This window comes from Diabrotica virgifera, chromosome 1, assembly GCF_917563875.1.
Source record: "Diabrotica virgifera virgifera chromosome 1, PGI_DIABVI_V3a".
In the NCBI taxonomy this organism is placed as follows: Eukaryota; Metazoa; Arthropoda; class Insecta; order Coleoptera; family Chrysomelidae; genus Diabrotica; species Diabrotica virgifera.
In genome coordinates, this window is record NC_065443.1 from 21,993,815 (window position 1) to 22,021,447 (window position 27,633).

General features: G+C 33.2%; 2 protein-coding genes across 3 annotated transcripts in view; one reads left to right on the forward strand and one right to left on the reverse strand.

Annotated features, from left to right (window-relative positions):
• Positions 1-13,393, reverse strand: part of LOC114324465 (protein phosphatase PHLPP-like protein) — a 69,739-nt gene extending 56,346 nt beyond the window's left edge. Inside the window, exons 1-2 of one of the 2 annotated variants that reach the window (XM_028272329.2) lie at positions 13,200-13,393; positions 8,926-9,164 (exon numbers count right to left, since the gene is read on the reverse strand). In XM_028272329.2, coding sequence (XP_028128130.2) covers positions 8,926-9,060 — 135 coding nt within the window. In that variant the 5' untranslated portion in view covers positions 9,061-9,164; positions 13,200-13,393. The remainder of the gene's footprint in view (positions 1-8,925; positions 9,165-13,199) is intronic. The other variant, XM_028272328.2, reaches the window with a different exon arrangement.
• Positions 13,394-20,602: 7,209 nt separating this feature from the next.
• Positions 20,603-27,615, forward strand: LOC114324458 (dynein axonemal assembly factor 6). The gene is made up of 3 exons (XM_028272317.2): positions 20,603-20,759; positions 23,130-23,347; positions 27,235-27,615. Exons 1-3 carry the CDS (start codon positions 20,651-20,653, stop codon positions 27,490-27,492), a joined length of 585 nt encoding a protein of 194 aa, XP_028128118.1. The 5' UTR covers positions 20,603-20,650; the 3' UTR covers positions 27,493-27,615.
• The last annotated feature ends 18 nt before the right edge of the window (positions 27,616-27,633 follow it).

Sequence of the window (27,633 nt, forward strand, 5' to 3'; positions counted from 1 at the left end):
TTTGAATATTTGTCAAATCCACCACATATTTGTATATGGTTAAGTACGATGATGGAGACGACTTTAGTAATAATAGGAAAATTTATTTATGATTTACATTGTTAGGTATATTTTGAACCATATTAAAAAAGAAGCCACATCTCAATAAAATGTGCCTTGTCGAAAAAATACAAAGAAGCAAAAAAGTTTTAAAAACACTGTGTTTAACTAATGGTATCGCAGTAATGGTTTAATTGGAACGGACACAACCATTTGGGGGGTTTAAAGGAACAACACCCCCATAAAATCTTTATGTAAACATATTAAAAAAGTAGCCGCAACTTGATAAAAACTGCCTTTTTTGAAAAACTGCTTTATCGAAAAAATACCAAGAGGCAAAAAAGTTTTAAAAATATTGAATTTAACTAATGGTATCACAATAATAATTTAATTGGAACGTACACAAAATTTTGGGGGGGTTTAAGGGAACAACACCCCCTTAAAATTTTTATGGGGTACACAAATTTCACTATAATTTTTACGAAAAATCGATTTTCATTTTGTAATTCAAAGGGCTGTAACTTTTTTTATGTGCATATTTGTACTAAGGTAAGTTAGGTTCGTTCGAACTATTTTTGGTGCCAGAATATGCGGTTTAATTTATGACCTGTATTTTTGTTACACCCTGTATATTATAGACTGTGTAAATTGTTACTCTGTACAGTCTGATATAAAATAATTTTCATCCATTAAACAAATTAGTGAACGTAAAAATAAATTAAGGGTAGAGTGACTTATACTTATTACTTAAGGCGGATTGCACATAACTTTAATTTTTAGTATTGTACATAATAAATAAAAAATAAACCAAAAACCAATAAAAACAAAAAAATAAACAAAAAACAAAACAAGCTCTAAACTCGCCAGTACTTTGTGCTGCTAGTCGTAAACCTGGATAAGGATGATGTGAAGGAAGGTTGATGGTACCCTTTCTCAGATTACAATCTTGGTTGAGCACCCTGTATTATGTACCTAATGCTTTTTGGTCTCCTGCTTTTCGGTCTCCTACTGTTCGATCTAGTGAGGTTTCGGTAAAGTGCTTTTCGGTCTAAGGAGTTCGGTCTACTGCTTTCGGTCTAATGATTTCGGCCTCTTTACAGTAAACCTTAAGCTCAGCTTACGAAACACACGCGTTGCACCATTGAGTCTTAGATAAATTTTCAGCTTACCACAATGGATTGCCAAGTGAATTGCATAAATAAGAATAAAAAATTATGGTGCAACGTAAGTGAGACTTAAAGCGGCCCTAGCTATAAACTGAGCTGGACTAAGCTGGAGCTTAAGATTTGTTGGTGCAACCAGGTATAAAACATCTAATTAGAACTGTCAAAGAATTACCCTGTATAATATCACATCTCTCATTGCCACTGGCTACAAAGATGTATCAATAGTTTCAAATTTTGTTCTTTGTCACTTGTCGCTCAGTCTTCACTTTCTCGTATTTTTAACTGCTGACATCCTTATATCAGTTTCACTTACACACTAATAATATAAAACACCATTTTGTGTTCACCCAAAAATATCTTTTTTTAATTTTTAATTATGCTAGTCTACATGCTCGTTCTGATTTTACTATACAAATATTTCATTAGATATTTTGAAGATCTTTGCTCATGCCATCTCTCATTCAAATCATTATTGACTATAATTTGTGGATGATTGTGATTTGTTTAAATTAAACTTATTAATTTATACAATCTTGTGCATTTTACAAATAAATATGAAAATACATTTTACATATAAATATTGTCGTCGTCACGGCAAAACTCACTAAGTCCATTTTTGTAAAAATTGAGTTAAGTATCCTAATCGATTCACAATATCAATTTTCATAGTCTGGCAGATATAACGAATTCCTACAAAGCACGTAGAGTTGACTGCCTAAAGCACTGAATATACTTAAGTCCAAAATTACCATTTTGTTATCAGGCAGAAGTCACTAACTGGACGTAATGATGTTTGCCTGATTACAATGCGACAGATACTAGTAAAGAGTATCAGTTACTGAACGATAATATCAATTAATTATTTTGTATTTACTGTCTCTTTCTATAACAAACGTTTGTTATTTATAAAAAAAGACAGCAGATACAAAATAAGTGATTGATATGATCGTTCATGGGTAATCTTTCATTTTTTCGACTGTAGTGTGAGCACATGTTGATTTGTGTAGATCGTCATTGTTGTGTTTTTTAGGAGTAAAAAATATTTTTTAAATTATTTTTTACGAATTGTTTTATAGAGAAGTGCTAACAAACAAATCGAAAATGCAATCTAGAAGAGGAAGACTCTGATTCTACAGATGATAATGGTAGTTATATGATTCTTTATGAAATGAAAGATTCTTAACTTGACTTTTTTGTAGAAGTGCAAGAGACATCCAGGAAAAGAAGTCGATGGAGTACAGGAGATAAGTCTCGGTGGAAGCGTCATTTAATAAAAAAACGTAGACACCTGGGTAAATTAATGTATGTTACAAAAGAAGGAGAATTCCCACCAAAAACTCCGAAACGTGTAAACTGTTCTCGTTGCAGATTTCACTGCACAGACAATTTTAGTGAAGAAGACATGATGCAATTGTGCTCCACGTACTGGGAACTTGAATAGTATAATTGGAAAAAAGATTTCATTTTACAGAATGTAAAATTAGATACACCAAGAAGACAACAGCCTAGATAAGAATGTGGCAAATGTGGCCACAAGTAGTGATGTATCACCCTTATACTGCAGTAGAAAATTCTCTGCCTTTAATTTACGCATTTATGAAGGAGCTTCCCCAAATAATGCAAATTGTTTTACCTGGATTGATCTTAATGGTGCCAGAGGAAGCTTAGAAATTGCGACATGTTTGTATCACTATTTAAAAAACCTTCCTGCGAGAGTCACAGAAGTATCATTGTTTTCCGATACTTATGGGGGACAAAATAGGAACCAATTTGTCATCGGAATGCTGTATTATTTTGTTCATGTGTTATCTGGTCACAATATTACTGTTCCCGAGCAGAAGTTTCTAGAGTCAGGGCATACGATGATGGAATGCGACAGTATGCGTAGCGTTATCGAGAGAGAAAAAAGGTATGTAGCAGTACACACGCTTCATGACTCTAAAAATATTTTACCCTTAAGGACATTTTACATAAGGACCCTTATATAGTCCATGAGCTACAATATTCAGATTTTATTAACTGGAAACTACTTGCGAAAAAATGTTAAAAAACACAAAACTAAATAAATCTGGTAAAAAAGTTAGGTGGTTGCAAATAAAATGTTTCAGAGTGGAGAGGGAATATCCAGGAATCATCAAATATCGCCACGAGCACTACAGTCCCTACTTTGAACTAAGTATTTATGGAAGAGGAAGACCTCCAACACAAGCCTCCCTATCACTTCAACAGGCTTACCTAGGTATGCGTCCAATTTCGTTAGCAAAATTTAATGATTTACAGAAATTATGCACTACCGACGTTATTCCTTCGGAGTTCCATGCTTGGTATTCGTCTCTGCCAACCTCCAAATCAGTTATTGACAGAAATATTGAGCCAGTATGTATAGCAATAATGAATCAGAGGAAGCGAAGACAAACAGCGGATCTAAAGTCATTGAATTTTTGTTTTTATTTCTATAAATGTGTTTATTTTAGTGAGTTACTTTAATTTAAGTAATAAATAATGTTCATAATGTGTTTAACTAATTCACCAAATTTACCTTTTACCAACTTGCCAGAAATCACTAAGTCCATTAAATATTGTTTTTGACCAAATAACAATGATTTCAAATAACATAGTGTATTCACATCTCAAAGCATTACTAGACTTGTACAATTGCATCGGTAATTTCCTTGACTTTTATAAGGATGAATTTTAGACAACAATTACAACTAAAATGTTCGTTGTCTCAGATCTCTTATTTTGGACTTAATGACTTTTGCCGCGACGACGACGATATGAAATTGTCTATCAACAAAACTAAATGTATAGCAATAGCAGATGTAAGTTAGTGGTTGAGAACAACCCCATAGAACAGGTGATAGAGGAAAGGCGCCAATTATGGAATACCATTTTGTTTTGGGGACATAAAAAAATAACTATATAGAAATGAAAACAGTTTAATGTTATGACAAATCAGTCAAACATTTACATATCGTAATTAAAAGAATTCTATGAAATATCATAATTAACAAAAAAAATAAGCAAAAAAACAAAATCACATTTTAGTATCCAAATATGGAATAGGTACCCATATATGGAATACAAGCATAAATCAACATATATCAATAACAAAAACAAACATAACATATATGAGATCAAATAAATTTAAATAAAAACGTTGTGAAAAATAAAAGAATACTTAATTCACTTGCAAAAATCACAGATCCATGTATCAAACTCTGGACCAGCACAATCATAATGAGCCCACTTACACTGAATCCGCTATTCCATAATTAGGCACCAACGACTGTCCATATTTGGATTTGTACATTAGTTCAAACTAGTATCAACATTTTTTCAAGTCGTAATGTTTTAATTACAGAAGGTCATAAAATATCAAAATAAAGGTACTATTGATATACGCAATAGCATAACAAGTCTGTATTCATGCATAATAACCAATAATACTCGTTGAATATATTTACCTTTGAAATTTTCTGCAAGAGGATAAAACAAAACGCGCCTGTCAGACACGTATCGTTCGCGCATCTAACACAGAGGTGTGAATACGATAATAAAGAGAGCGACTGAAATAGAGGATGGTCTTGTAGTGCGCTTCCAACTTATATTTTCGGAGAAATCAAGGAATTCCATATTAGGACACTATTCCATATTTGGTTACTTTCCTCTACAATTCAGATATCTGCGCATAGATATATCAAGCACCCACGACCCAGTAAAGGACCTGAGGAGTCAGATCAACAAAGCATCTGCATTGTCAGGATGTCTGCGGGAGATAGTCTAGTCAAATCCGCATATGCGCACAGATAGTAAAATTAGAATCTACAAGACTTGCATACGACTGATCATGACATATGACACAGAAGTACGCGAAGATAACAACAAAACGAAACAGATGCTAAGTGTTGCCGAAATGAAAACCCTAAGAACAATAGCAGGGAAAACAAGAAGAGACAGGGTGAGCAGTACAAACATTAGAGAGCAATGAAAAATTCAATATATTGTAAGATGCGGAAGGCAGCGCAAACAACCCGCCCGGATCAAGACCCCCCGGAAGACCACCTAAAATATGGAGGGATAGTTGGCAATCTACCTCACAGGAAATGAAACAGAGGCAGCTTCAGAATTAAACAGATCAAAAGATCGCCAAGAAGTAAAAGAAGAAGAAGCGCAGTTTACAGGAACGAATAATATAAGGGTTCATGAACTTAAGTAGATCAATATATGCATTAGATTAGTAGTCAATGGATTATGGAGGCTTTCAGAAACTCTAAAGTATTTTCAAGGCCAATGTGAAAGTGCTAAGAATTCTACTGTCAGAGCATATCAGTGTCAGATTGATACGGGTGTAGGTTATCGAGGAAATGGAGCCAAAATAGACACAGCATCAATCTCTCCACGCTAAGAATCAGCGAAAAAAATTGACGTTGATAAAAGGATAAATCAAGAACTTCCACAAGGAAATAGTTTTCCTGTAGTTGGCTGTATACCATGTAATACAAAAAACAGTAACTCCTTTATAAAAGATATATTTAAAATCCCTAAAAAGGGCTACATCACAATCAGAACTAGTTTTCGACTAGTTTACCAGTTATCATCAGTGCTTACGTGAAGTTTACATGCTAACCACCAAGATATAATTTTAAAAAATATGTGGGTCAAAGCCCTATATACGTGGTCCGTTAGGGAAACATCGGTTAAAGATGCCAATTAAAACATTGATGTTAGAAATATTTTACCATTATGCTCTAGGTAACATCTGAGCTGTAGTGTGACTTGATTACATGGTCACTTGCTACCTGACTTCCACCATGTAATCAAGTCACACTACAGCCCAGACGTTACCTAGAGCATAATGGTAAAATATTTCTAACATCCATGTTTTAATTGGCATCTTTAACCGATGTTTCCTTAACGGACCACGTATATAGGGCTTTGACCCACATATTTTTGTAAAATTATATCTTGGTGATTAGCATGTAAACTTCACGTAAGCACTGATGATGACTGGTAAACCAGTCGAAAACTAGTTCTGATTGTGATGTAGCCCTTTTTAGGGATTTTAAATATACCTTTTATAAAAAAATCAAGAACTGATACAATCTACAACTATTAACAGAAAAGGTCAAAAGTATTACAAATAAATAAAGATGATGTTGAATGGGTTGCATATGTGAGTTCATTTTAAATGAAGTAAAGAAACACAGACGTACTCACAATCATTTAATTTACTTCGACGACCGGTTTCGATCTCTACAATATACAGATCATCTTCAGGTCGGCTTTACAAGTGATTAAATGATACCGTTACAAGGGATGACTTGTAAGTTCATCAGTAACATGTTTAAACGTCCAGATTATGCTAGTAGGATAGCTAGGTGAAGGACTGGGTAGGCGGACATGCTTCGTAAGTCAAAACACAGTGTATTGGAATGGATCCTGAAGGCAGATGTGTGATGTGAAACAAAGATAGATGTATTAGTTATGAGAAAGACAACGTTCGGATGGAACTGTTCGTAAATGCAGCTAAAGTGTTAATTGATTCTGTGTATGCACTTGTACGATTGTAAAGGTCTTTGCTCTTAGGTGTTTTGAGCTGTGGGCAAAGGTCGAAGTAAGGAAAAAGACAAATAGGAATTAATCGTATTGTTCTCAGTCAAAGGACTAAGGGATGTCAGTTAGTTTGTATCACTGTAGGTGCCTGACGCTAGAAAATCTTTAAAATGTAGAGAAATACAGGAAAAATTAATTAATTAGATAAAGGGAAGGTCAAGTTAACATATTGGTTAAAAAACTGGAAATTAATAAAGGTGTTCTGAAAGAGGGGGGTTGTTTAAGCTATTGGATGATTGTGTATGTTCAAAAAGTAGTGAATTAATAATTATGGTAGGGGAGCCCAAGCGGAGATTTTTGCAGTTACTCGAGCGCGTCAAATTATCATATGGGAGAAACCTGGTACCCTGCAGGTGTACATCTGCCATATATTGGCTTTTAACACAAGGAGGTTCGTTAAGGGGGGCCGAAAAAAATATCTATGGTTAAAAATACTCGAAATTGTCAGATTAAGATAAGGTAAGTTAAGTACATGCAAGAGAGTGTATATTTCAAAAATCTGACGATTTGAGCGGGGCGTAAGGAAATGGGTGAGTCAAAAAGTTTCACAAAAGAAAAGCGAATATTTCGCGAAATGAACGTCAGATCGAAAACTCAAAAATACGACTTCAATATTTTTCAAAAATCTATCGAATGGTACTAAACATGACCCCCACGGAGAGGGGCGGGGGTAAATTTAAAATTTTAAATACAAACCCCGTGATATTTCACAAAATGAACATCAGATCGAAAAACTGCAAAATACACTTTCAAAATGTTTTTGAAAAATCTATCGAATGGTACCAAACACGACCCCCACGGGGGCGCGGTGATGGTTACTTTAAAATCTTAAATAGGACCCCCAAATTTTTATTGCAGATTTGGATTTTTTACGTAAAAATAAGCAACTTTTATTCGAGACATTTTTTCGAATTATGGATAGATAGCGCTATAATCGGAAAAAACGATTGTTACAAATGGAAAATTAAATTAAAAAATGACAAGCGCCCGCTAAAATGGAAAATTTTACTTAACTTTTTTTGATTTTAGGACCTAATAATCACAAGCCAATTGGTCCCATAACGCTCGAGTGACTGCAAATTTAGCATACTTTACTTCCCTACTATTACAGGGTGCAGGCACTTAGATTGAAAACTATAAAATAAATAAATAAATAAATTAACACAATACAAAAACAAAGACACATAGGATTTATCACAACTACACAGAGGAGACAACAAATATTTTAAAATTGGTAAGGAGTAGCACTACATTTGTTAAATTATTGAAATAATTGATTTTTTTAAATCTCAAACTTGGTTTTTTGTGTTTTAATATGTTTCTCTTTTGTGTTTCACAAACCTGTAATTATTAATTCACTACTTTTTGAACATACACAATCATCCAATAGCTTAAACAACCCCTCTTTCAGAGCACCTTTATTAATTTCCAGTTTTTCAACCAATATTTTAACTTGACCTTCCCTTTATCTATTTGATTAATTTTTCCTGTATTTTTCTACATTTAAAAGATTTTCTAGTGTCAGGCACCTACAGTGATACAAACTAACTGACATCCCTTAATCCTTTGACTGAGAACAATTGCCCACAGCTCAAAACACCTAAGAGCAAAGACCTTTACAATCATACAAGTGCATACACAGAATCAATTAACACTTTAGCTGCATTTACGAACAGTTCCATCCGAACGTTGTCTTTCTCATAACTAATACATCTATCTCTTGTTTCACATCACATATCTGCCTTCAGGATCCATACCAATACACTGTGTTTTGACCTACGAAGCATGTCCGTTTACCCAGTCCCTCACCTAGCTATCCTACTAGCATAATCTGGACGTTTAAACATGTTACTGATGAACTTACAAGTCATCCCTTGCAACAGCATCATTTAATCACTTGTAACGCCGAGTTGAAGTTGATCTGTATATTGTAGAGATCGAAACCGGTCGTCGAAGTAAATTAAATGATTGTGAGTACGTCTGTGTTTCTTTACTTCAAATAAAAATGAACTCAATAAAAACTGCGAGAAAAAAATACGAGACTGGATGACCGATGAAATATGTTAATAATAAACTATTTTATAATATTTGTATCACGGCTTACATTAAATCTCTCATCTCCACTGCCTTCATCCTCCAAAGAATCAACGTCAATATTTTCACATTCCACAATTTTCGGAAACTTCACCACTTTGTCGCTCAGTCTGCGTTTTCGCATAGGCGTAGCGGCTAACATCATTTTAATCTATTCACTCGCACAACACTTATTAAATTGAAGCACCAATTTTCCAATAAAAAAATCATCATACAGATTTTTTTATTCGCGAATATATAGTGCAGTCACTGAGAATTGGTAGTAGTTAGACGATACCTCAAAAAACAGAAGTGGCATGGTGCCAACTTGCGCTTTCCGGGGGTGGAAATTGTTTTATTAAAAATAACCCCATAAATCAATAGAAGAATAAAGTATAAGCAAACTTTTCTATATCAAGTTATTAGAATAAATCAATATTTTTGAGTTATTGAAATTTAAAGATTTTAATTATTCTTGAAAAAATGCGTGTTTTAAAGCGGTTTTTTCATAAATAACTCAAAAACTTATAAGTTTAAAATAAAAATGCCAGGAAGTTAATAAAAATTGAATAAATTTCTTGCTTGAAATACCTTTTAATACTTATTTAATGTGAGTTATAGGTAATTTAATGTATATTTTTCTTCAGCGAATACTCAAATCTAAAGCTTAAATAACGGAAAAACGATGCATTTTATAAAATATACTTACAAATCGCTTATCAAGATGCTTATGAATACCTATCAAACGAGCTTCAGAAGAAATTAATAGCATCAAAAATTAAGCAAGTTATGATGAAAATAATAAAACCCTTATGGATTTTTAGGAAAAAGTGAAAAATAAAATATACGTCATTTCCACAAAAATTTTCAACTTTTCCTAAATTTCATTTTCTTTTTCTAATTCCAAAAATACTCGATATAGGTACGTAAAAAATGATGAAAAACAAATTGATTTTTTTTTGTTAGCAAAGATTTTACTTGTTTTTTATTTTTGTAGGATAAAAAATAACCGAGATAGAAACGTTTAAAGCCCATATTTTGCTGCGAGAACCATGTAACGGGGACCCTTTAACATTTTATCTTTAAAAAATAAGAGATTTAGAAGATTACATTTAATATGATTTTATTGCCCTTGAAATTACCTTTCACATAGTTTTTGGATGAACCTGATATAAAAATTAACAGAGTGATTCTAAAAAAATAATAGTATTATTTTAGAAAAATGTTAAGAATATAAATTTTGAAAAAATTTTGGAGCATAAATTTTGATGCTATCAACTTCTGGAGCCCATTTGAGTGGTATTTCTGAGTACTTTGATCAGTGTTTTGAGTAAGTAGGTATATATGTTACAAAATGCATCGTTTTCCCGTTATTTAAGCTTGAATACTTAGATTTGAGTACTGAAAATTTTCAAATTTTCCTAAATTTTCTTTTGATAATAACTTCAAAAGTGCTCGATATACGTAAAAATTAATTAAGAACAAATTGTTTTTTTTTTGTTAGCAAAGATTTTATGTATTTGTTTTCTATTTTTATAGGATAGAAAAAGTAACCGAAAAAACGCTTAAAGCCTATATTTTACTGTGAAAACCATGTAACGGGGGCCCTTTAACCTTTTATCTTTAAAAAATAAGAGATTTAGATGATATTATAACTCTTGAAATTACCCTTCAAATGGTTTTTGTATGAACCTTATATCATAAACATGAACTGAGTTCTTCTAAAAAAAACCAATATCTATTATTCCTTTGGAAACATTTTTAGAACATCAATTTTGAAAATTATACAGGGTGTCCCGAAAAGATTGGTCATAAATTATACCACACATTTTGGGGTCAAAAATAGTTCGATTGAACCTAACTTACCTTAGTACAAATGTGCTCGTAAAAAGAGTTACAGCCCTTTGAAGTTACAAAATGAAAATGGATGTTTTTCAATATATCAAAAACTATTACAGATTTTTTACTGAAAATGGACATTTATTATTCTTATGACAGGAGCATCCTAAAACAAAATTATAGTGAAATTTGCCCACGCCATAAAAAATTTATGGGGGTTTTGTTCCCTTAAACCCCCCCAAACTTTTGTGTACGTTCCAATTAAACTATTATTGTGGCACCATTAGTTAAACGTAATATTTTTAAAACTTTTTTGTCTCTTAATATTTTTTCGATAAGCCAGTTTTTATCGAGATGCGGCTTCTTTTTTAATATATTTACGTAAAAAATGTATAGGGGTTTGGTTCCTTTAAACCCCCCAAATGTTTGTGTACGTTCCAATTAAACTATTATTGTGGCACCATTAGTTAGTCCTGTCGCCAGGGGGGGTACAACGGCCTCGTTAATTCAGATGGACTTACTCAAGTTTTTTTTATGTATTTTGACCCGTAGAACACGAATTTTTTGGGTAACAGTTGATCCGGATGTCGATAAGATTGTTATAGACCAAGAACTTGAGGAATCAAATAACAGCGATTTTTGGCAAAACAAAACAATATTTTGTATTTTTTGGGCCATTTTAAGTAAAAAATATTTCTACAAGTTTTTTCGTAGGATGCACAGTTTTCGAGATAAACGCGGTTGAACTTTAAAAAAATCGAAAAATTGCAATTTTTGAACCCGAATAACTTTTGATTAAAAAATAAAATAGCAAGTCTGCTTACCGCATTTGAAAGTTTAAGTCAAATTATATCGGTTTTGATTATTTGCATTGGTAAAAATTTATTTTTTTATTGTTTAACAAAGCTATAAACACGTAGGGTTTCCCGTGCTTTTACATGCGTTTTAACGCATGTAACGTAGAAATAGTCTTGATTGCACTAGTACCTATTCTACCTACTCGTTCGATTTTAAATGAGAAATCATAGAAACATCACTCACGCACTAGTTGTTTGTAGCTTTGTTAGCAATAACACAATAAATTTTTAGCAATGCAAATAATCAAAACCGACATAATTTGACTTGAACTTTCAAAGGCGCTAAGCAGAATTGCTATTTTATTTTTTAATCAAAAGTTATTCGGGTTTAAAAATTGCAGTTTTTCGATTTTTTTTAAAAGTTCAACCGCGTTTATCTCGAAAACTGTGCATCCTACTAAAAAACTTGTAGAAATATTTTTTGCTTAAAATGACCCAAAAAATACAAAATATTGTTTTGTTTTGCCAAAAATCGCTGTTATTTGATTCCTCAAGTTCTTGGTCTATAACAATCTTATCGACATCCGGATCAACTGTTACCCAAAAAATTCGTGTTCTACGGGTCAAAATACATAAAAAAAATTTGGGTAAGTCCATCTGAATTAACGAGGCCGTTGTACCCCCCCTGGCGACAGGACTAAGTTAAACACAGTGTTTTTAAAACTTTTTTGCCTCCTAATCTTTTTTTGATAAGTCACCTTTTATCGAGATGTGGCTTTTTTTCAAAATATACCTATTAATGTAAGTTATAAATAAATTTTCATATTATTAACAGATCTCTATAATCGAACTTAACCATATACAAATATGTGGTGGATTCGAAAATTATTCAAAATATCTCGATAAACACTGTCTTATCGAAAAAGTACTAAGAGACAAAAAAGTTTTAAAAACATTGTGTTTAACTAATGGTGCCACAATAATAGTTTAATTGGAACGTACATAGAAGTTTGGGGGGGTTTAAGGGAACAAAACCCCCATAAAATTTCTATGGGGTGCACAAATTTCACTTTAATTTTTTTTTAAGATGTTACTACCAAAAGAATGCCATATGTATATTTTCAATAAAAAATCTCTAAAAGTTTTCGATATATGAAAAAAAATCGATTTTCATTTTTTAAATTCAAAGGGCTATAACTTTTTTTGTGTGCACTATTGTATATAGGTAAGTGAGGTTTAATCAACCTATTTTTAGCCCCAGAATCTGTGGTATAATTTATGACCAATCTTTTCGGGACACCCTGTATAACCACTTTGAATTAATATTAAAAGGTTTTTCAAATAAAGAATTTATTTGACTTTTTATTAGCTTCAATTTTAGTAATGATAACTGATTTGAAAAAACTTACAGTTTTTGAGTTATTTATGAAAAACCGCTTTAAAACATGCATTTTTTTTTCAAGAAAAATTGAAATCTTTGATCCTTAATAACTCAAAAAGTGTTAATTTATTTTAATAACTTTATATAACAAATTTTGCTTAGAATATGACGATTTATGGAGATATTTAAAAAAATACCCCCGAGAAGTGGTGGCATCCACCCCCAGGGTAAAACCGCAAGTTGGCACCATGTCACTTTTGTTTCTTGAGGTATCCTCTACCCACTCACCAATTTTCATGATTGATTTTTACCTTCAGACACTGCACTAAGATTTTCTTTTACATTTTTTAAGACACATTTTTTTAACTTGTCACAGTAGACCTAGAGATATGTTTGTTTAAAATGCACGTTAGTGACTAAATTACGGACTTTGTTGTAGTTAAGTATAGTAATTGTGATTCTGTAAAGTGCGACCCAAGACAGCATGACATCACGCTTGGCTACTTCTTATTCTTCTCTCGAAGACTGACTCGATCGTGTACAGGGGCGGATGATTTATAGAAAATACATATGAAAGAAGGTGTTATGGGAATTCTAAGTAAGTTCAATAGCACATTTTCCCATAGAAATTCAAATTGTGTTTAAAATATGTAAGACATTATTTGTTTTACAAATATGTGCACAGATATACAGTAATAATTTAAGTAGTGAGTGTAATTTTAGTTAAATTGTTGTATCAACGACAGACCAAATATTTGCCTTAAAAGAAATACAGACTGCCTGTTACGAACATAAAACAGTACTATATGCTTTGTTCATCGACTTTAGGCAGACCTACGACACAGTAAACAGACAGCAGATGTACGAACTGATGAAAGAATTGGGGATACCAAGTAAAATTGTCAGGATGGTAAAGATGACGATGGAAAATACAACAAACGAAATAGCATGGAAAAGGTATACATCCAAAACGTTTGAAACCAAAGAAGGATTACGGCAAGGAGACCCACTATCAACCCATCGAGAAAATGGGAAGTAAAAGAATGCCAAAAATGGTACTCTCACGAAGACCAATACAAAAGAGAAGGAAAGGCAGTCCAAGGAAAAGATGGAAGGACAGTGTGTACGAAGACTTGAAGAAAAGTAACATTGAGGGATTGAAAGAACTCTAGCATTGAACAGAAGGAGATGGAAGGAGGTGGTGAAGGGGTGTATAAAAAGACTGAAGTGTAATTAAATAAAATTTATAAGTCTAAAATAAAATGTAATCAGAAATGTAAACATTTTAGCTATAGGCCTACAAGTCCTGTTGAGCTTAATAAATAAAATATACTGTTGTATCAAAAAAAATTTTATTTAAAGTTTTGACAAAAGAATACCTAAAGAAAACCTACCTATATCAGAGCTCTTCACAATATCTCTACGCATCCACTGAGTATTGTAAGACGAAAAATTCCTTTTCAATAACGTCTCGAGTAATTCTTCTTCCAAGTCAGTCGTCCAATTCGGACATCGTGGCACCTTGAATTTTCAATAATTTCTTTTAAACTGTCTCCATCTTTCTCTATCATCTGTAATTCTGAAGCAAAGATTTAGTGGAGCTACGATCTCTTTTGTATTGTGGTCCACTTACCCTGTTGGTGTTCTTCCACACCGGGCTCTCGCTTCTTGCACCATCCCCTGCAATGTCAGCTTCTTCAGACCATATCTACGCACCACATGATCAAAGTAAGCGGTGTAGCTGTCTAAGAATAGAATCGTTGGTTTTACTTGAGGTCCAGAGTATTCGCAACATTCTTCGCCATCAAAACCTCTCAAACGCGTCTATAGTGCGTATATCAACTTTTTTTAAAGACCAGCATTCAGATCCATACAGAAAAATGGAGAAGACCATTGTTTTACAAGCCTTAGCTTTGTGTCCATGGTGACGGTGTGACTTTTCTATACTTTGGTGAGCTTTGTGATTGCTTCCTTACACACGGCTGACCTACTTTTTATTTCTTTGGTGAATCCTCCGGAATTGGTTATGAGGGAACCCAGATACACAATTTAATTTACCACTTCCACAATACTATTAAATCTAAGAGCCTAACACGAGCATCAAATATCAGAATATATAAAACAGTGATTAGACCGGTGCTTTTGTATGGGTGTGACCACGTGGACTCTGACCAAAGCAATTGAAAGAAAATTTAGATGTTTTGAGACAAAAATCCTCAGAAGAATCTTTGAACCTTACCACGACCCTAACAAAAATTAATACCGAATGAAAACAAGGCCCTTAGGAAGCTCACGAATGCGATGGAGAGACAATATATGGTCAGATTTAAGAACAATGGTGCTACCCACTGATCCAACTATCATGGACGACCGTTCGAGATGGAAGCGACTTGTAGAGTCAGCCAATACCCACCATAGGCGTAACCAGGGGGTGCTTTAACCCCCCCCCCCCCAATTGGATATACTTTGAGCTCTATACGCTTAACACCATTACTATTCTATACCCCCCAGAGACCCAGAGACCATCAAGTAGTTGTAGCCCCCCTTATGATCATCCTGGTTACACCTCTGATACCCACCCCGGGTTGTAGTGCTACCAGAAGAAGAAGAAGAAGCATATCACATCTTGCCAATGATGTATGACAAGCTGCCAATCTTAGTCTATTGGCCTTTATATATACGAGTATATGACTAGATTTTCCTTCCCCAAAAGAGACTCGTGATTGCCACGCTATCTCTGCAAGGGCCATATATCATTCGAAGGATTTTACGTTCCCACACCAGCAATTTATTTATTTCTCGTTTTGTTAGCTTCCATGTTTCGCTTCCATACGCGACTGCTAGTCGTATTATGGTCTTCTATATCTTGATATTTGCACCTCGTGAGAGAAGACTCGCGACTACACTGTAGGTATATATAAGTTTAAATAAATATAGAGCTTACATACTGATTTATATTATATTATGTGCCAACTTTTGTCCGATCCTGAAGCAATTTAAAGGAAGTATGCTCGAAATTAAAGTAGGAAAATCTAATCGCAATTTAAAATGCATTGTCCCATTTCGTCATTTTCGTGTTATTTTGTAAACACAACACAAATGTAAATTCCATAAAATCGTTGTTAATAGCATTTAATTCATGTTACATAAAGAATAATTGTTTAAACAATGGTAGGTTTTTTACAGCAAATAATTGTCTTTTGGTTATATTGTTTTAAATAGTGTTGTTACCCCGAACAGAATTACATAAATTACATAAGTTATTTGATTGACCTCTTTAAGAGAAATACATAAAATAATGTTGGACATTTGTCAAGATAACCAAAAATTACAGCTTTTTTAAATGATTTAAAATACATACATATTATACAGTGAACACAACAACGCATGAGTTAGTTCAATTTTATTTATGTTTGTTCAACATTAGGTTTTCTTTGTTCGTTTAACAAATTTTGAAGGTATTTTTCTGTCATCTTATTGTTTTCGATTCGGCTAGGTATATCTTTCTTCCACTCTCTCTTCTATGTATTAGATATACGAAAAATATCAGAAAAATATACAAATACAATCAGGAGAAATCCCCCACACACTTAAAAAGGCCCGATTACGGACTACGGATTACGGACCGATATCACTGCTGAGCTATGTCTATAAAAAGTTGTGGAACGCTTAAGATAATTAGTACAAACATGTTTGAAGTTTGAATTGATACCCAATGAGCAAGCAGGGTTCAGGTCTAACCGCAGTGGCACAGAGCAAACCCTATCCCTAACAATATATAGGGTGAGGCAGATAACTGGCCTATTAGAAATATCTCGAGAACTAAAGGCAACAGGATCCTGAAAATTGGAGTACAGGGGTTTTGAAGGATGATCTATTAAATGAAAATATTTTCATCTCTTTGCAACTTCCGGTTATACCGGAAGTTGCTTATAACTTGGTTTTTTTAAATGGGACACCCTGTATATTTTTACATTTTTGGATTCTCCCCAATATCTTCTTTCTTAAAATATGAGACTTTCTAATATTATACAGGGTATTTTAAAAGATATTTACGTTTTTTTATTAATTTCGTAGCAACATTCACACCCTGTATAATTGTAATAGGTTGACATTAAAAACTCTGCTTACGTTCAAGTGATTTTTAATATAGTCTATTATTGTCAAGAATCATTAGTATGGCTAATTTTAAAATTTTAGTATACAGGGTTGGTCGAAACTCGGAATAAATATTTTCTGAGTTTTCTTAAATAGAACACCCTGTATTTTAGTATTGTAATGAAATGATATTTCATGGTACTTTTTTATTTTATAAGTATTCCCTATACCTAACTGCTTTGATTTGTGAGTTATTGGTGATTCAAGCTAAACATTAATTGCAACAAAAAATACCTAAAATTTTATTAGGTTGGCCGTGAAAATATTCAATCACAAATAATTTTTCAGAAATAAATACATAATAATCCAGACTGATCCTTAAAATTACCGATAATGGTTAAGCTATCAAAATACCTACGTAGTTAAGATTGTTGGTGCGATTAACAATTAAGCACAAATTAAAGCAGTTAGGTATAGGGAATGCTTAAGAAATAAAAAAGTACTATAAAATATCATTCCATTACAATACTAAAATACAGGGTGTTCCATTTAAGAAAACATTTAAGAAAATACTCATTCCGAGTTTCGACCAACCCTGTATACTAAAATTAAAAATTTAGCTATACTAATGATTACTAACAATAGCAGACTATATTAAAAATCATTTGAACGTAAGTAGAGTTTTGGTTGTCAAACTACTACAATTCTACAGGGTGTGAATATTGCTACGAAATGAATAAAAAAACGTAATTATCTTTTAAAATACCCTGTATAACATTACAAATCCTCATATTTTAAGAAAGAATACATCGAAGATAATCCAAAAATGTCAAAATATACAGGGTGTCCCATTTAAAAAACCGAAGTTATAAGCAACTTCCGGTATAACCGGAAGTTGCAAAGAGATAAAAATATTTTAATTTAATAGATCATCCTTCAAAACCCCTGTATTCCAATTTTCAGGATCCTGTTGCCTTTAGTTCTCGAGATATTTCTAATAGGCCAGTTATCTGCCTCACCCTGTATATTGAAGCAGGTTTTCGGAGAAAACTAAAAACATCCATTTCTATATTGACCTATTTTCTGGTTTCGATACCGTCGGGAGACAAAGACTAATCTGCACTACTCCGTGCCATTGCGTGTCAAAAAATAACTAAACTCATTGATAGCATGCCCACCAAGAGACCCTTTTAAGTTACAATGGGAAATTTTAAAATTGTCCAAATGAAGTTCAGGAATGGGCTGTCACAGGAATCTGTTTTGGCACCCTTGCTATTTAATTTATAAATCGCGGACCTGCCTCTTTCATGATGATAAAGACATCATCATCATCATTACGTAGCGCTACAACCCTGGGTGGGTCCTAGCTGACTGTACAACTTGTTTCTAATTTGTTCGGCCTTCCATCAACCTAGAATCAAACGGAATGTTCGTTTTCCGGAGATCTGCTTGGATGTTATCTCTCCATAGCTTTCTGGGACGTCGGAGTGATCTTTTGCCTTTAGGAATCTCCTCCCATTCCAGTCTTGCAAGCCTCTCGTTATGAAGTCTATGCACGTGGCCTGCCCATCTTAGTCGCTGTGATTTAATTTCTTAGACAATATCGGTGTCATTGTAGAGTTCTTTTAATTCGAAGTTGATTCTGATCCTATACTGGTTTGTGTTAATGTCGTGGTGAGGTCCGAAAATTTTTTTAAGTATTTTTCGTTCAAAACGCCTGAGCTTTTTCTCGTTTGCTTTGGTCATGGTCCACGTTTCGCATGCGTATGTTAGTACAGGTCTGACGATTGATTTAAAGATTTTGATCTTGGAACTTCTTGTAAGATGTTTTGAATTTATAAGCTTATCTAATACGAATAGAGAGCGACTTTCTGATTAGATTCTGTCTTTTTATTTCTTCAGTAACATCGTTGTCAGCTGTGATTGCGGCCCCCAGATACTTAAAACGTTGCAGTCTTTCGAAATTGAAGGTGTTGACCGTGAAATTTTGTCCTACCATGTCTCTTCGTGTCGTTCTATTTATACACGTATATTTCGTCTTCTCTTCATTGATCCGTAGCCCTACTTCACTTGGTGCTCCTTCCACCTTGTTGAAAATGACTTTTGTGGATAGGATGAAGTCTCCAACGAGATCAATGTCATCTGTGTATGCTAGTAATAGCTTGAAACCTTGAACCGATAGCAGTTCTTTAGATATTCCACCCTCCATATAGACTTTGGTCATCCGAAAGATGTTTCTTTGGTATTGAAAACTCTGCCATAGCATTCCATACTTGGCTTCTTTCTACGCTATCATATGCCTGTTGAAAACCTATGAAGATATTGTGTATGGGTCTGTTATACTCCCATCCCTTTTCTAGAAGCTGTCTCAGCGTGAATAGGTAATCTATTGTTGATCTGTTTGCCCTAAAACCGGCTTAATATTCTCCTGGGACATTTTCAGCATAAGGGGTTAGTCTACTAAGCATGATGTTTGAGAGGATTTTTTATGCCGTGTTTTGGAGTGAAATTCCTCTATAATTCGCACATTTTGTTTTGTCCCCTTTTTTGTGGATGGGCACTATGATGTGTTCTTTCCATCTTGCTAGTATCATTTCTTCTAACCATATTTGTGTTATTAACTGGTGGATTTGTCGATGTAGTACGTCTCCACCCTATTTCAAAAATTATGCTGGTATCTCGTCCGTACCTGGTGCTTTGTGATTTTTCAGCTTATTTAAGATCCTTTGGGTTTCTTCAAAAGAGGGATTTTTGACGGGCATGTCCGCTGTGATATAGATCTCTTCTTTGTGCTGTTCTTCCTCTGTATGATGTTTAGAAGGTCCCTAAAATCCATAAAATAACTTCGCAGAAATTCCAGAAAAAAAATCCAGTCTAACCATCAACTTCCCATCCACCATGACAAGCTTGATAACGAACTAAATAAATATCCTCAATTGTTAAAGACCACCTCCTTACATCAGGAACATTTCAGCCTCACCACATGCCTGTAGAAGACTATGGGAGTGCGACTCACCACAAGAAGTACACCAAATGGCCTGTATCGATCAGAAACCGCTAAGCTTTGAACTGCCCCTCAATACATGCACAACGCTGAGCACTACTGAGCAGTATAATAATAAGCACAAGCAGCGATAGATGCTCCAAATATAGGTTGCTATAAAATATTCAAGGAAAAATATAGCAGGCAAACGCAGTCCAGGACGAAGAAGAACCTCATGGTTGATGCGAGATTGGTATGGTGTTGATACAAGCATGCTATTTAGGGTGGCAGTGAATAACATTAAGATAGCTATGATGGTAACCAACGTTCTGAAAGGACATGGCACATGAAGAAGAAGAAGCGATAGATGTGCTGACAGCTTATATAGATGGAGAAAACCCTTATTCCTGAGTGTGACTGTGGTGAGAGACTGTCCATCACAATGTTGAAGAATGCCTCCGAAGGCAGTTCCCTGGAGTTTTTGACGAGTCCCTGCAACCGAAAATGAATACTCAATTTAACGTTATCTATTAATAAGAACATTAATAATGTTTATTATCTAAGCCAAAGCCATTATAAAATAAAAAAAATTCAATGAAGTATCAAACGTAACTATAGCAACAAGAAATTATTTGGTCAATATTTACGTTTAGCTAAAATGTCGATGGACTTTTGTGATATTCAAAAACTTACAGAGCTATTTAATCCCCAACGGAATAATTCCGATTCTGAAGATGAAGCTGAGGAATGTAAAGATAATAAAATAAGTAAGTAAATAAAATTATAATAATTTTCTTAATTTCAAATATCTCATTCAAAAGTAACTTTTTGTTTATTCTAAATTCTAAGGGACTTTCGCTCCTCGGTAATAATCTAATCTTTCTCACGTTTAAATTTTTCAAAAATATTTATTAGTTCTCTCAGGATTAAAAAAAATGAATGCATTTAAAAAGCAGTGGAGCCGAAATTTTGCGCCTACGCCCTTAAGGTTTCACTTTACTTACTTATACCTTTTTGTCATATGTCTTCCGTTTTTAGTTATATCTTTCCGCTAAGCGCCTTTTAATTTCCTTTCTTTTCATTGCTTTTCATCGTCTAATCAAATCTGAATCCCTGAATGATATACAGGGTGTAACAAAAATACAGGTCATAAATTAAATCACCTATTCTTGGACCAAAAATAGTTCGAATGAACCTAACTTACCTTAGTACAAAAATGCACATAAAAAAAGTTACAGCCCTTTGAAGTTACAAAATGAAAATCGATTTTTTCGAATATATCGAAAACTATTGGAGATTTTGTATTGAAAATGGACATGTGGCATTCTTATGGCAGGAACATCTTAAAGAAAAATTATAGTGAAATTTGTTAACCCCATAAAAATTTTATGGGGGTTTTGTTCCCTTAAATCCCCCCAAACTTTTGTGTACGTCTCAATTAAATTATTATTGTGGTATCATTAGTTATATTCAATATTATTAAAACTTTTTTGCCTCTTAATATTTTTTCGATAAGGCAGTTTTTATCGAGTTGAGGCTTATTTTTTAATACGTTTACATAAAAATTTTATGGGGGTTTTGCCCCCAACTATTAAAATATTACTGCGGTACCATTAGTTAAACACAGTGTTTTTAAAACTTTTTTGCCTCTTTGTATTTTTTCGAGAAGGCAACTTTTATCGACATGTGGCTTCTTTTTTAATATATTTCAAAATACATATACCTAAAAATGTAAATCAAAAATAAATTTTTACTAGTAATACCACTAGAGGTCAAATTATTTCCGGAAATTTTTTTGAGATCATGAATATTTTGAAAATTTCCCGAGTCGCAGACGAGGGAAATTTTCTAAAAATATTCATTTTTAACTATTTAGAATGGGAAATAAGCCACAATATTATTAAAAAATGATTTTTATTAACGTTTCGACGCCCAAATCGGGTGCCAAATAAAAATCATTTTTTAATAATATTGTGGCTTATTTCCCATTCTAAATAGTTAAAATTGTAAAAATGCCACAAGAAAATAGCTTCAGAACAACAAAAATATTCATGATCAAAAAAAAATTTCCGGATATTAATTTGACTTCGCGTGGTATTCGGTAAGAAAATTCCACACCAAATTTGCATTTGAAAATCCAAAGCTGCATGAACAGATTAATAGCGCGCCATAGCTTTGTCAGCAATTATTTAGGCTTTCAAATTCGTAATTTCTACTCATTGTAGTTGCATGGGAATACCATTTCAAGATAGAAAATAGTATATTCTTCAATTTTACATGTTTTGAGTAACTACAAGTGATAGAAAATTATTTTTTGGCGTTTTGTTTTAAATTATGTAAACAAATAAAAACCAGTCTGTCAAAAATGTTCTGTTATTGTAAACGTCAAAAAATTTCCACTATAATTCGCTGTTGGGTACCCCACGAGCAAAAAATTTCCGATAAAATACCTCCGTTGCCATGGTGATCTGTCAAAATAACGTATTTTGATTGGTTCAAAATTACAGGTGTGGAATTTTCATTATTATTATTACAGTCTCCGTAATCGTACTTAACCATATAGTGGTGGATTTGACAAATATTCAAAATATCTCGATAAAAACTGACTTTTCGAAAAAGTACTAAGAGGCAAAAAAGTCTTAAAAACGCTGTGTTTAACTAATGGTACCACAATAATAATTTAATTGTAACGTACACAAAAATTTGGGGGGGTTTAAAGGAACAAACCCCCATAAAATTTTTATGGGGTGTCCAAATTTCACTATAATTTTTACTTAAGATGCTACTGCCATAAGAATGCCACATGTCAATTTTCAATAAAAAATCTCTAATAGTTTTCGATATATTGGAAAAAATCAATTTTCATTTTGTAACTTCAAAGGGCTGTAACTTTTTTATGTGCACATTTGTACTAAGGTAAGTTAGGTCCATTCGAACTATTTTGGTCCCAGAATATGTGATTTAATTTATGACCTGTATTTTTGTTACACCTTGTATAATAACATAATGAATATATAGATAAATAATAATAAATATAATAAATAAATTTACATTAATTAGTCCTTGATTTGATTGGTGTAGGGAATTTCAGATTAATTACAAAAGAGTTACTGTAATTATATTATTGTTATTTTCAGCTAAAATCGAGAAGCAAAATAATGAAGTACAAAATAAAATAAATCCGTACAGTAAAATAGAAACAAACGAAGATAAAAACAAACTGTTGAGTCCAGAATATGTTGACGAATTAGAAGAACAAAATGGAGAAGGTACAGTAAAGCAAGATTGGAAGAAGGCGCCAGTGTGGGATATAACGTATAAACAACAAGTTACAGCATCTGATGTATTTTTACAGGTAAAGATAAAATAAACTTACGTGCATAGAAATCGGCTAACTTAAAAATTTGGTTATTTTTGATGTCTCATATTTCCTAAACCTGTTGGTCGATTTAAGTGATTTTTTGAATATGTTATAGCCTGATTCTTTAACAATACCACTGTAATAATGTTGTTGCTAAACAGGTAAATTTTCATTGTACATCAGGTGTACCAATCAAACGTTGTTTTTTTCTCAAAGTTCGCATCACCCTGTGGAATAGTCTAGCATTTATAAAATACTGAATAAAACCCAACTATAGCCTGAGGTTTTCTTAAAATTCTGTTTTTTGATTCATTCGTTTGTGTTGGATAATAATAGGTACTTTAACAACTAGACATGTTCTTCATCAATACACGGTGTTTCTAAATAAGTGCCACAAACTTTAAGGGGTAATTTTGCAGGAAAAAATAATTACAGTTGGCTTTATAAACGTATGTCCGCAAATGTTTCGTTTCCGCGATATGGGATGTTGAATTTATTCTTACAAAATGACGATTTATTTTATTGCTTTAAAACCGGTTGAGATATGCCAATGAAATTTGGTGAGTTTTAAGACGTAGTTATTGCACATTTTTTGACATACAGTTAAGAATTTAATATTCACCATTAGCGCGCATACGTGTAAAATGACCGATCATATTACCCGTATGCACGCTAGCGATGAATATAAAATTCTTAATTTTATGTCAAAAAATCCGCAATAACTGTCTCTTTGCTCTTTTTCGCCACTCATTTCTGCCCATCGTGTCTTCTTCACTTAAACGTTTCTCTCTTAAGTCCTCTGCCACACAGTCCTTCCATATCCTTTCATCAACTTCTGACAGCTCTATCTCTTGTCCTACATATTTTTCATTTCTGCGCGACCAAACCATTGCAGGCTTTATTCTTGAATTTTTTTTGATACTCTTTCCATAATCAAGTTGTTCCTGATTATGTCCATTCTAATCTTACCCAGCATCCACTGTCAGATTTTTATTTCAGCTACTTCCATATTCTTTTCCTTCATCTTCTTTGCAGGTCACACTTCACTGCCGTACACCTACACAGGTATCACCATTCTCTTGTAATAATTTCAGGCCTTCTCCAATTTTTCGAACACAAAATAGCTCACAAATTCGCTTGAAGTTAGACCAACCAGCCTATTATGCCAAGACTTAGGAGTGACACTGACATTCGTAAGAGAAAAAAGTTGACGTTACGATTCAAAGTGAAGAAAATACAAACTTCAAGTGGAACGGACGCTTCCCGTTAAAATATACATTTCTTCATTGTGTTAATTCAAATTAAGTATTTATTTTTTCACACTAAAGCTAATATCAATATTATTACAAAAATTAATATTGAATTTAAACTCACCAGGCTTCCGTGTTGAACCGCGCCGTTTTTCTCCACACCGAGCTTTCGACATCCTCTATGTCTTTTTCAGCGTTTCCGGAGTCTCAATTTTCTGAGCCCTTTGATCACTTCAGTGCCCTGTTCACTGATCACTTCACTACTGCTGCTGGTTGAACGGTTGTGGCGAACGGTTCATTTATACCGTCGATGATGACTCGGTTTACTGACGTGGCGTTTGGGTGGGGGTTGGCGCGAAGATTGGTTAGGGGTTAGCCCCAACCAACCAAACGCCACGTCAGTAGATCGCTTTATCATCGACGGTATAAATGAACAGTGAAGAAATCTGGAAGCCGGATGCCTGGGGAGTATAATTGTAATATTAATTTTTGTAATAATAGCTTCAGGTTTAATTGTACTAACCGCGGAAATAAAGTACTATTTCATCTTACTTACTTACTTAGTTATCCTCTTCGTTCCCATTGGAACATAGGTAGCCCGATCAAAGAACAATCTGACCCAAAAAAATAAAGGAAGGATGAAAATTTGAGAATAGGTAGTTGAAATTGTCTATTATTATATAAGGAAAAGTTTACAATTCTACATCCCCTCCATTTTACAAAAATGGAAGGGAATACCCCCTCTCGAAGATGAAAAATATACATTCAAAATAAGACCGGAATTGGATAAAATGACTTATTCTAAACAACTTTTGTTCTATAGAGTTTTTTCACTAAGTCAATACTTTTCTAGTTATTTGCGAGTGAATATGTTCATTTGTTCATGTTTAACAAAATAAAACATGTTTTTGGACGGTTTTTCGGAGATAACTCAAAAAGTAAGTATTTTAGCGAAAAAAGTATTTTTAGCAAAAATATAGCTAATAAAAAGTTTAAAAAAAAATGGTGTACACCTGAAGTCTGTAGACCCAGTTGAAGCAGAGTCAAAATTAAAAAAAATGTTTTATTTTAAATCCAATTTTTTTTAAACTGAGCACTTTGAACTAATGAAACTTATGGATAATATAAACAATACATAAGTAAAGCAACTTGTGAAGCGGTAACGATTAACTTTATTTGAGAAGCTAATTAGGGGGTGTTTTTCGACATTTTCTAAACAAAAAATAAAAGGAACCAACAGTATTTTGAACGTAACTCACTTACTTTTAATGTCAGAAGTTTTTTTAAAAAACAAAAATAAACCTTTTTTAAACACTTTAAAAAAGTTGTGATGAATTTTCCTAGAAAAATGCTCCGTTTTTTGGTTATTTCACATTGAAATATTCGATTTGGAATTTGACGAAGAAGAACCTACTTTTTATTATCTACAACTCTGCTTTTACTGGGTCTGGAGACCTCACGCATACACCATGTTGTTCAATTTTTTATAAGCTATATTTTTGCTAAGAATATTTTTTCGCTAAAATACATACTTACTTTTTGAGTTATCTCCGAAAAACCGTTCAAAACCATGTTTTTTTTATTAAAAATGAACGTATTCACTCGCAAATAACTCGAAAAGTATTGACTTAGTAAAAAAACTCTATAGAACAAAAGTTGAATAGCATTAGTCATTTTATCCATTTCCGGACTTATTTTTAACGTATATTTTTTCACCCCCGAGAAAATATTTTTCACTCCGTATTTTCCAATTTTTGTAAAATGGAGGGGATGTAGAATTGTAAACTTTTTCTTATATAATAATAGACAATTTCAACTACCTATACCCAAATTTTCATCTTTTCTTTATTTTTTTGGAGGTTTTTGTAAAATTTTGTGTTCCCTGATCGGGCTAAGGGCATCTACTATCACTCTCCATTTTTGCCGATCTTGTGCTTTTTTTCTGACTTCTTTCCAGGTTAGGCCGACGTTTTCTGCTTCTTTAATAATTATTGTTTTCTTCAATGTATTTATTGGCCTCTCCTCTTTTCGTTTTCCTGGAGGTTGGAATTCCAATACTTGTTTTGTTATGTCAGTTTCCGGTTTCCGCAGAGTATTGCCCAACCATTTCCATCTTCTCTTTCTTATTTCTTTATGTATTGGTTCTTGTTTAGATTTTTTCATAAGTTTGTGATCCGGTTTGGCTAAAATATTCTCAGAATATTTCTTAAGCATTTATTGATGAAGGATTGAATCTTTCCAGTGTTGTGATTTGTTATTCTCCAAGTTTGTAATCCGTATAATAGTACTGCCTTTAAATTACTACTGAAGATTTTTACTTTGGTGTTCAGTTTTATCTCATTAGATTTCCATATTATTATTTAATATATACATATTATGCTGTCTGTGCTTTGCCAATTCATGTTTGAATATCCTCCTCTACTCCCCCTGTCGTGTTCAGTATGCTTCCTAGATAACTGACTCTTTCCACTGATTTCAGCTCTTGGTTTTCTATTTGTGCTACCATTTCTCTCGGTGTAGTCTCATAGTCTGTCTCTTTGCTGAAAGTAGACATCATAATCTGCGTATTGAAAATCTTTTAATTATTCCAGTGTATCCCTGTCTATTTCATCTATAAATTTTTAATTACAGATGGGATTTAAAAATCCTACCACAGCAAGCTGCGAAGATATGATAGTATCCGTTCATCTGCCTGGTGATAGCCACTACAATATGGATCTAAAAATACAAAAAGAAAGCTTGATTATAATTTCGCCCAACTATTACTTGGATTTGCGCTTACCTCATCCAGTCGATCCACAACAAGGAAACGCGAAGTGGAACAACGACACAGAAAAATTAGTAATAACTTTAAGAATGGATCGTGAATTAGATCTTGTGAATTTTTAAATATTTTTATTTAAAATCTTTGGATAATGTTTTAGTGAGATTATTCAACTCCAATTTTATAGTTTTATCGGTAACTTGTATTCAGTTATTTTAGTGATTAAATTTTTGACTCTGTCAGGTTCATTGAGAATTTTATTTATC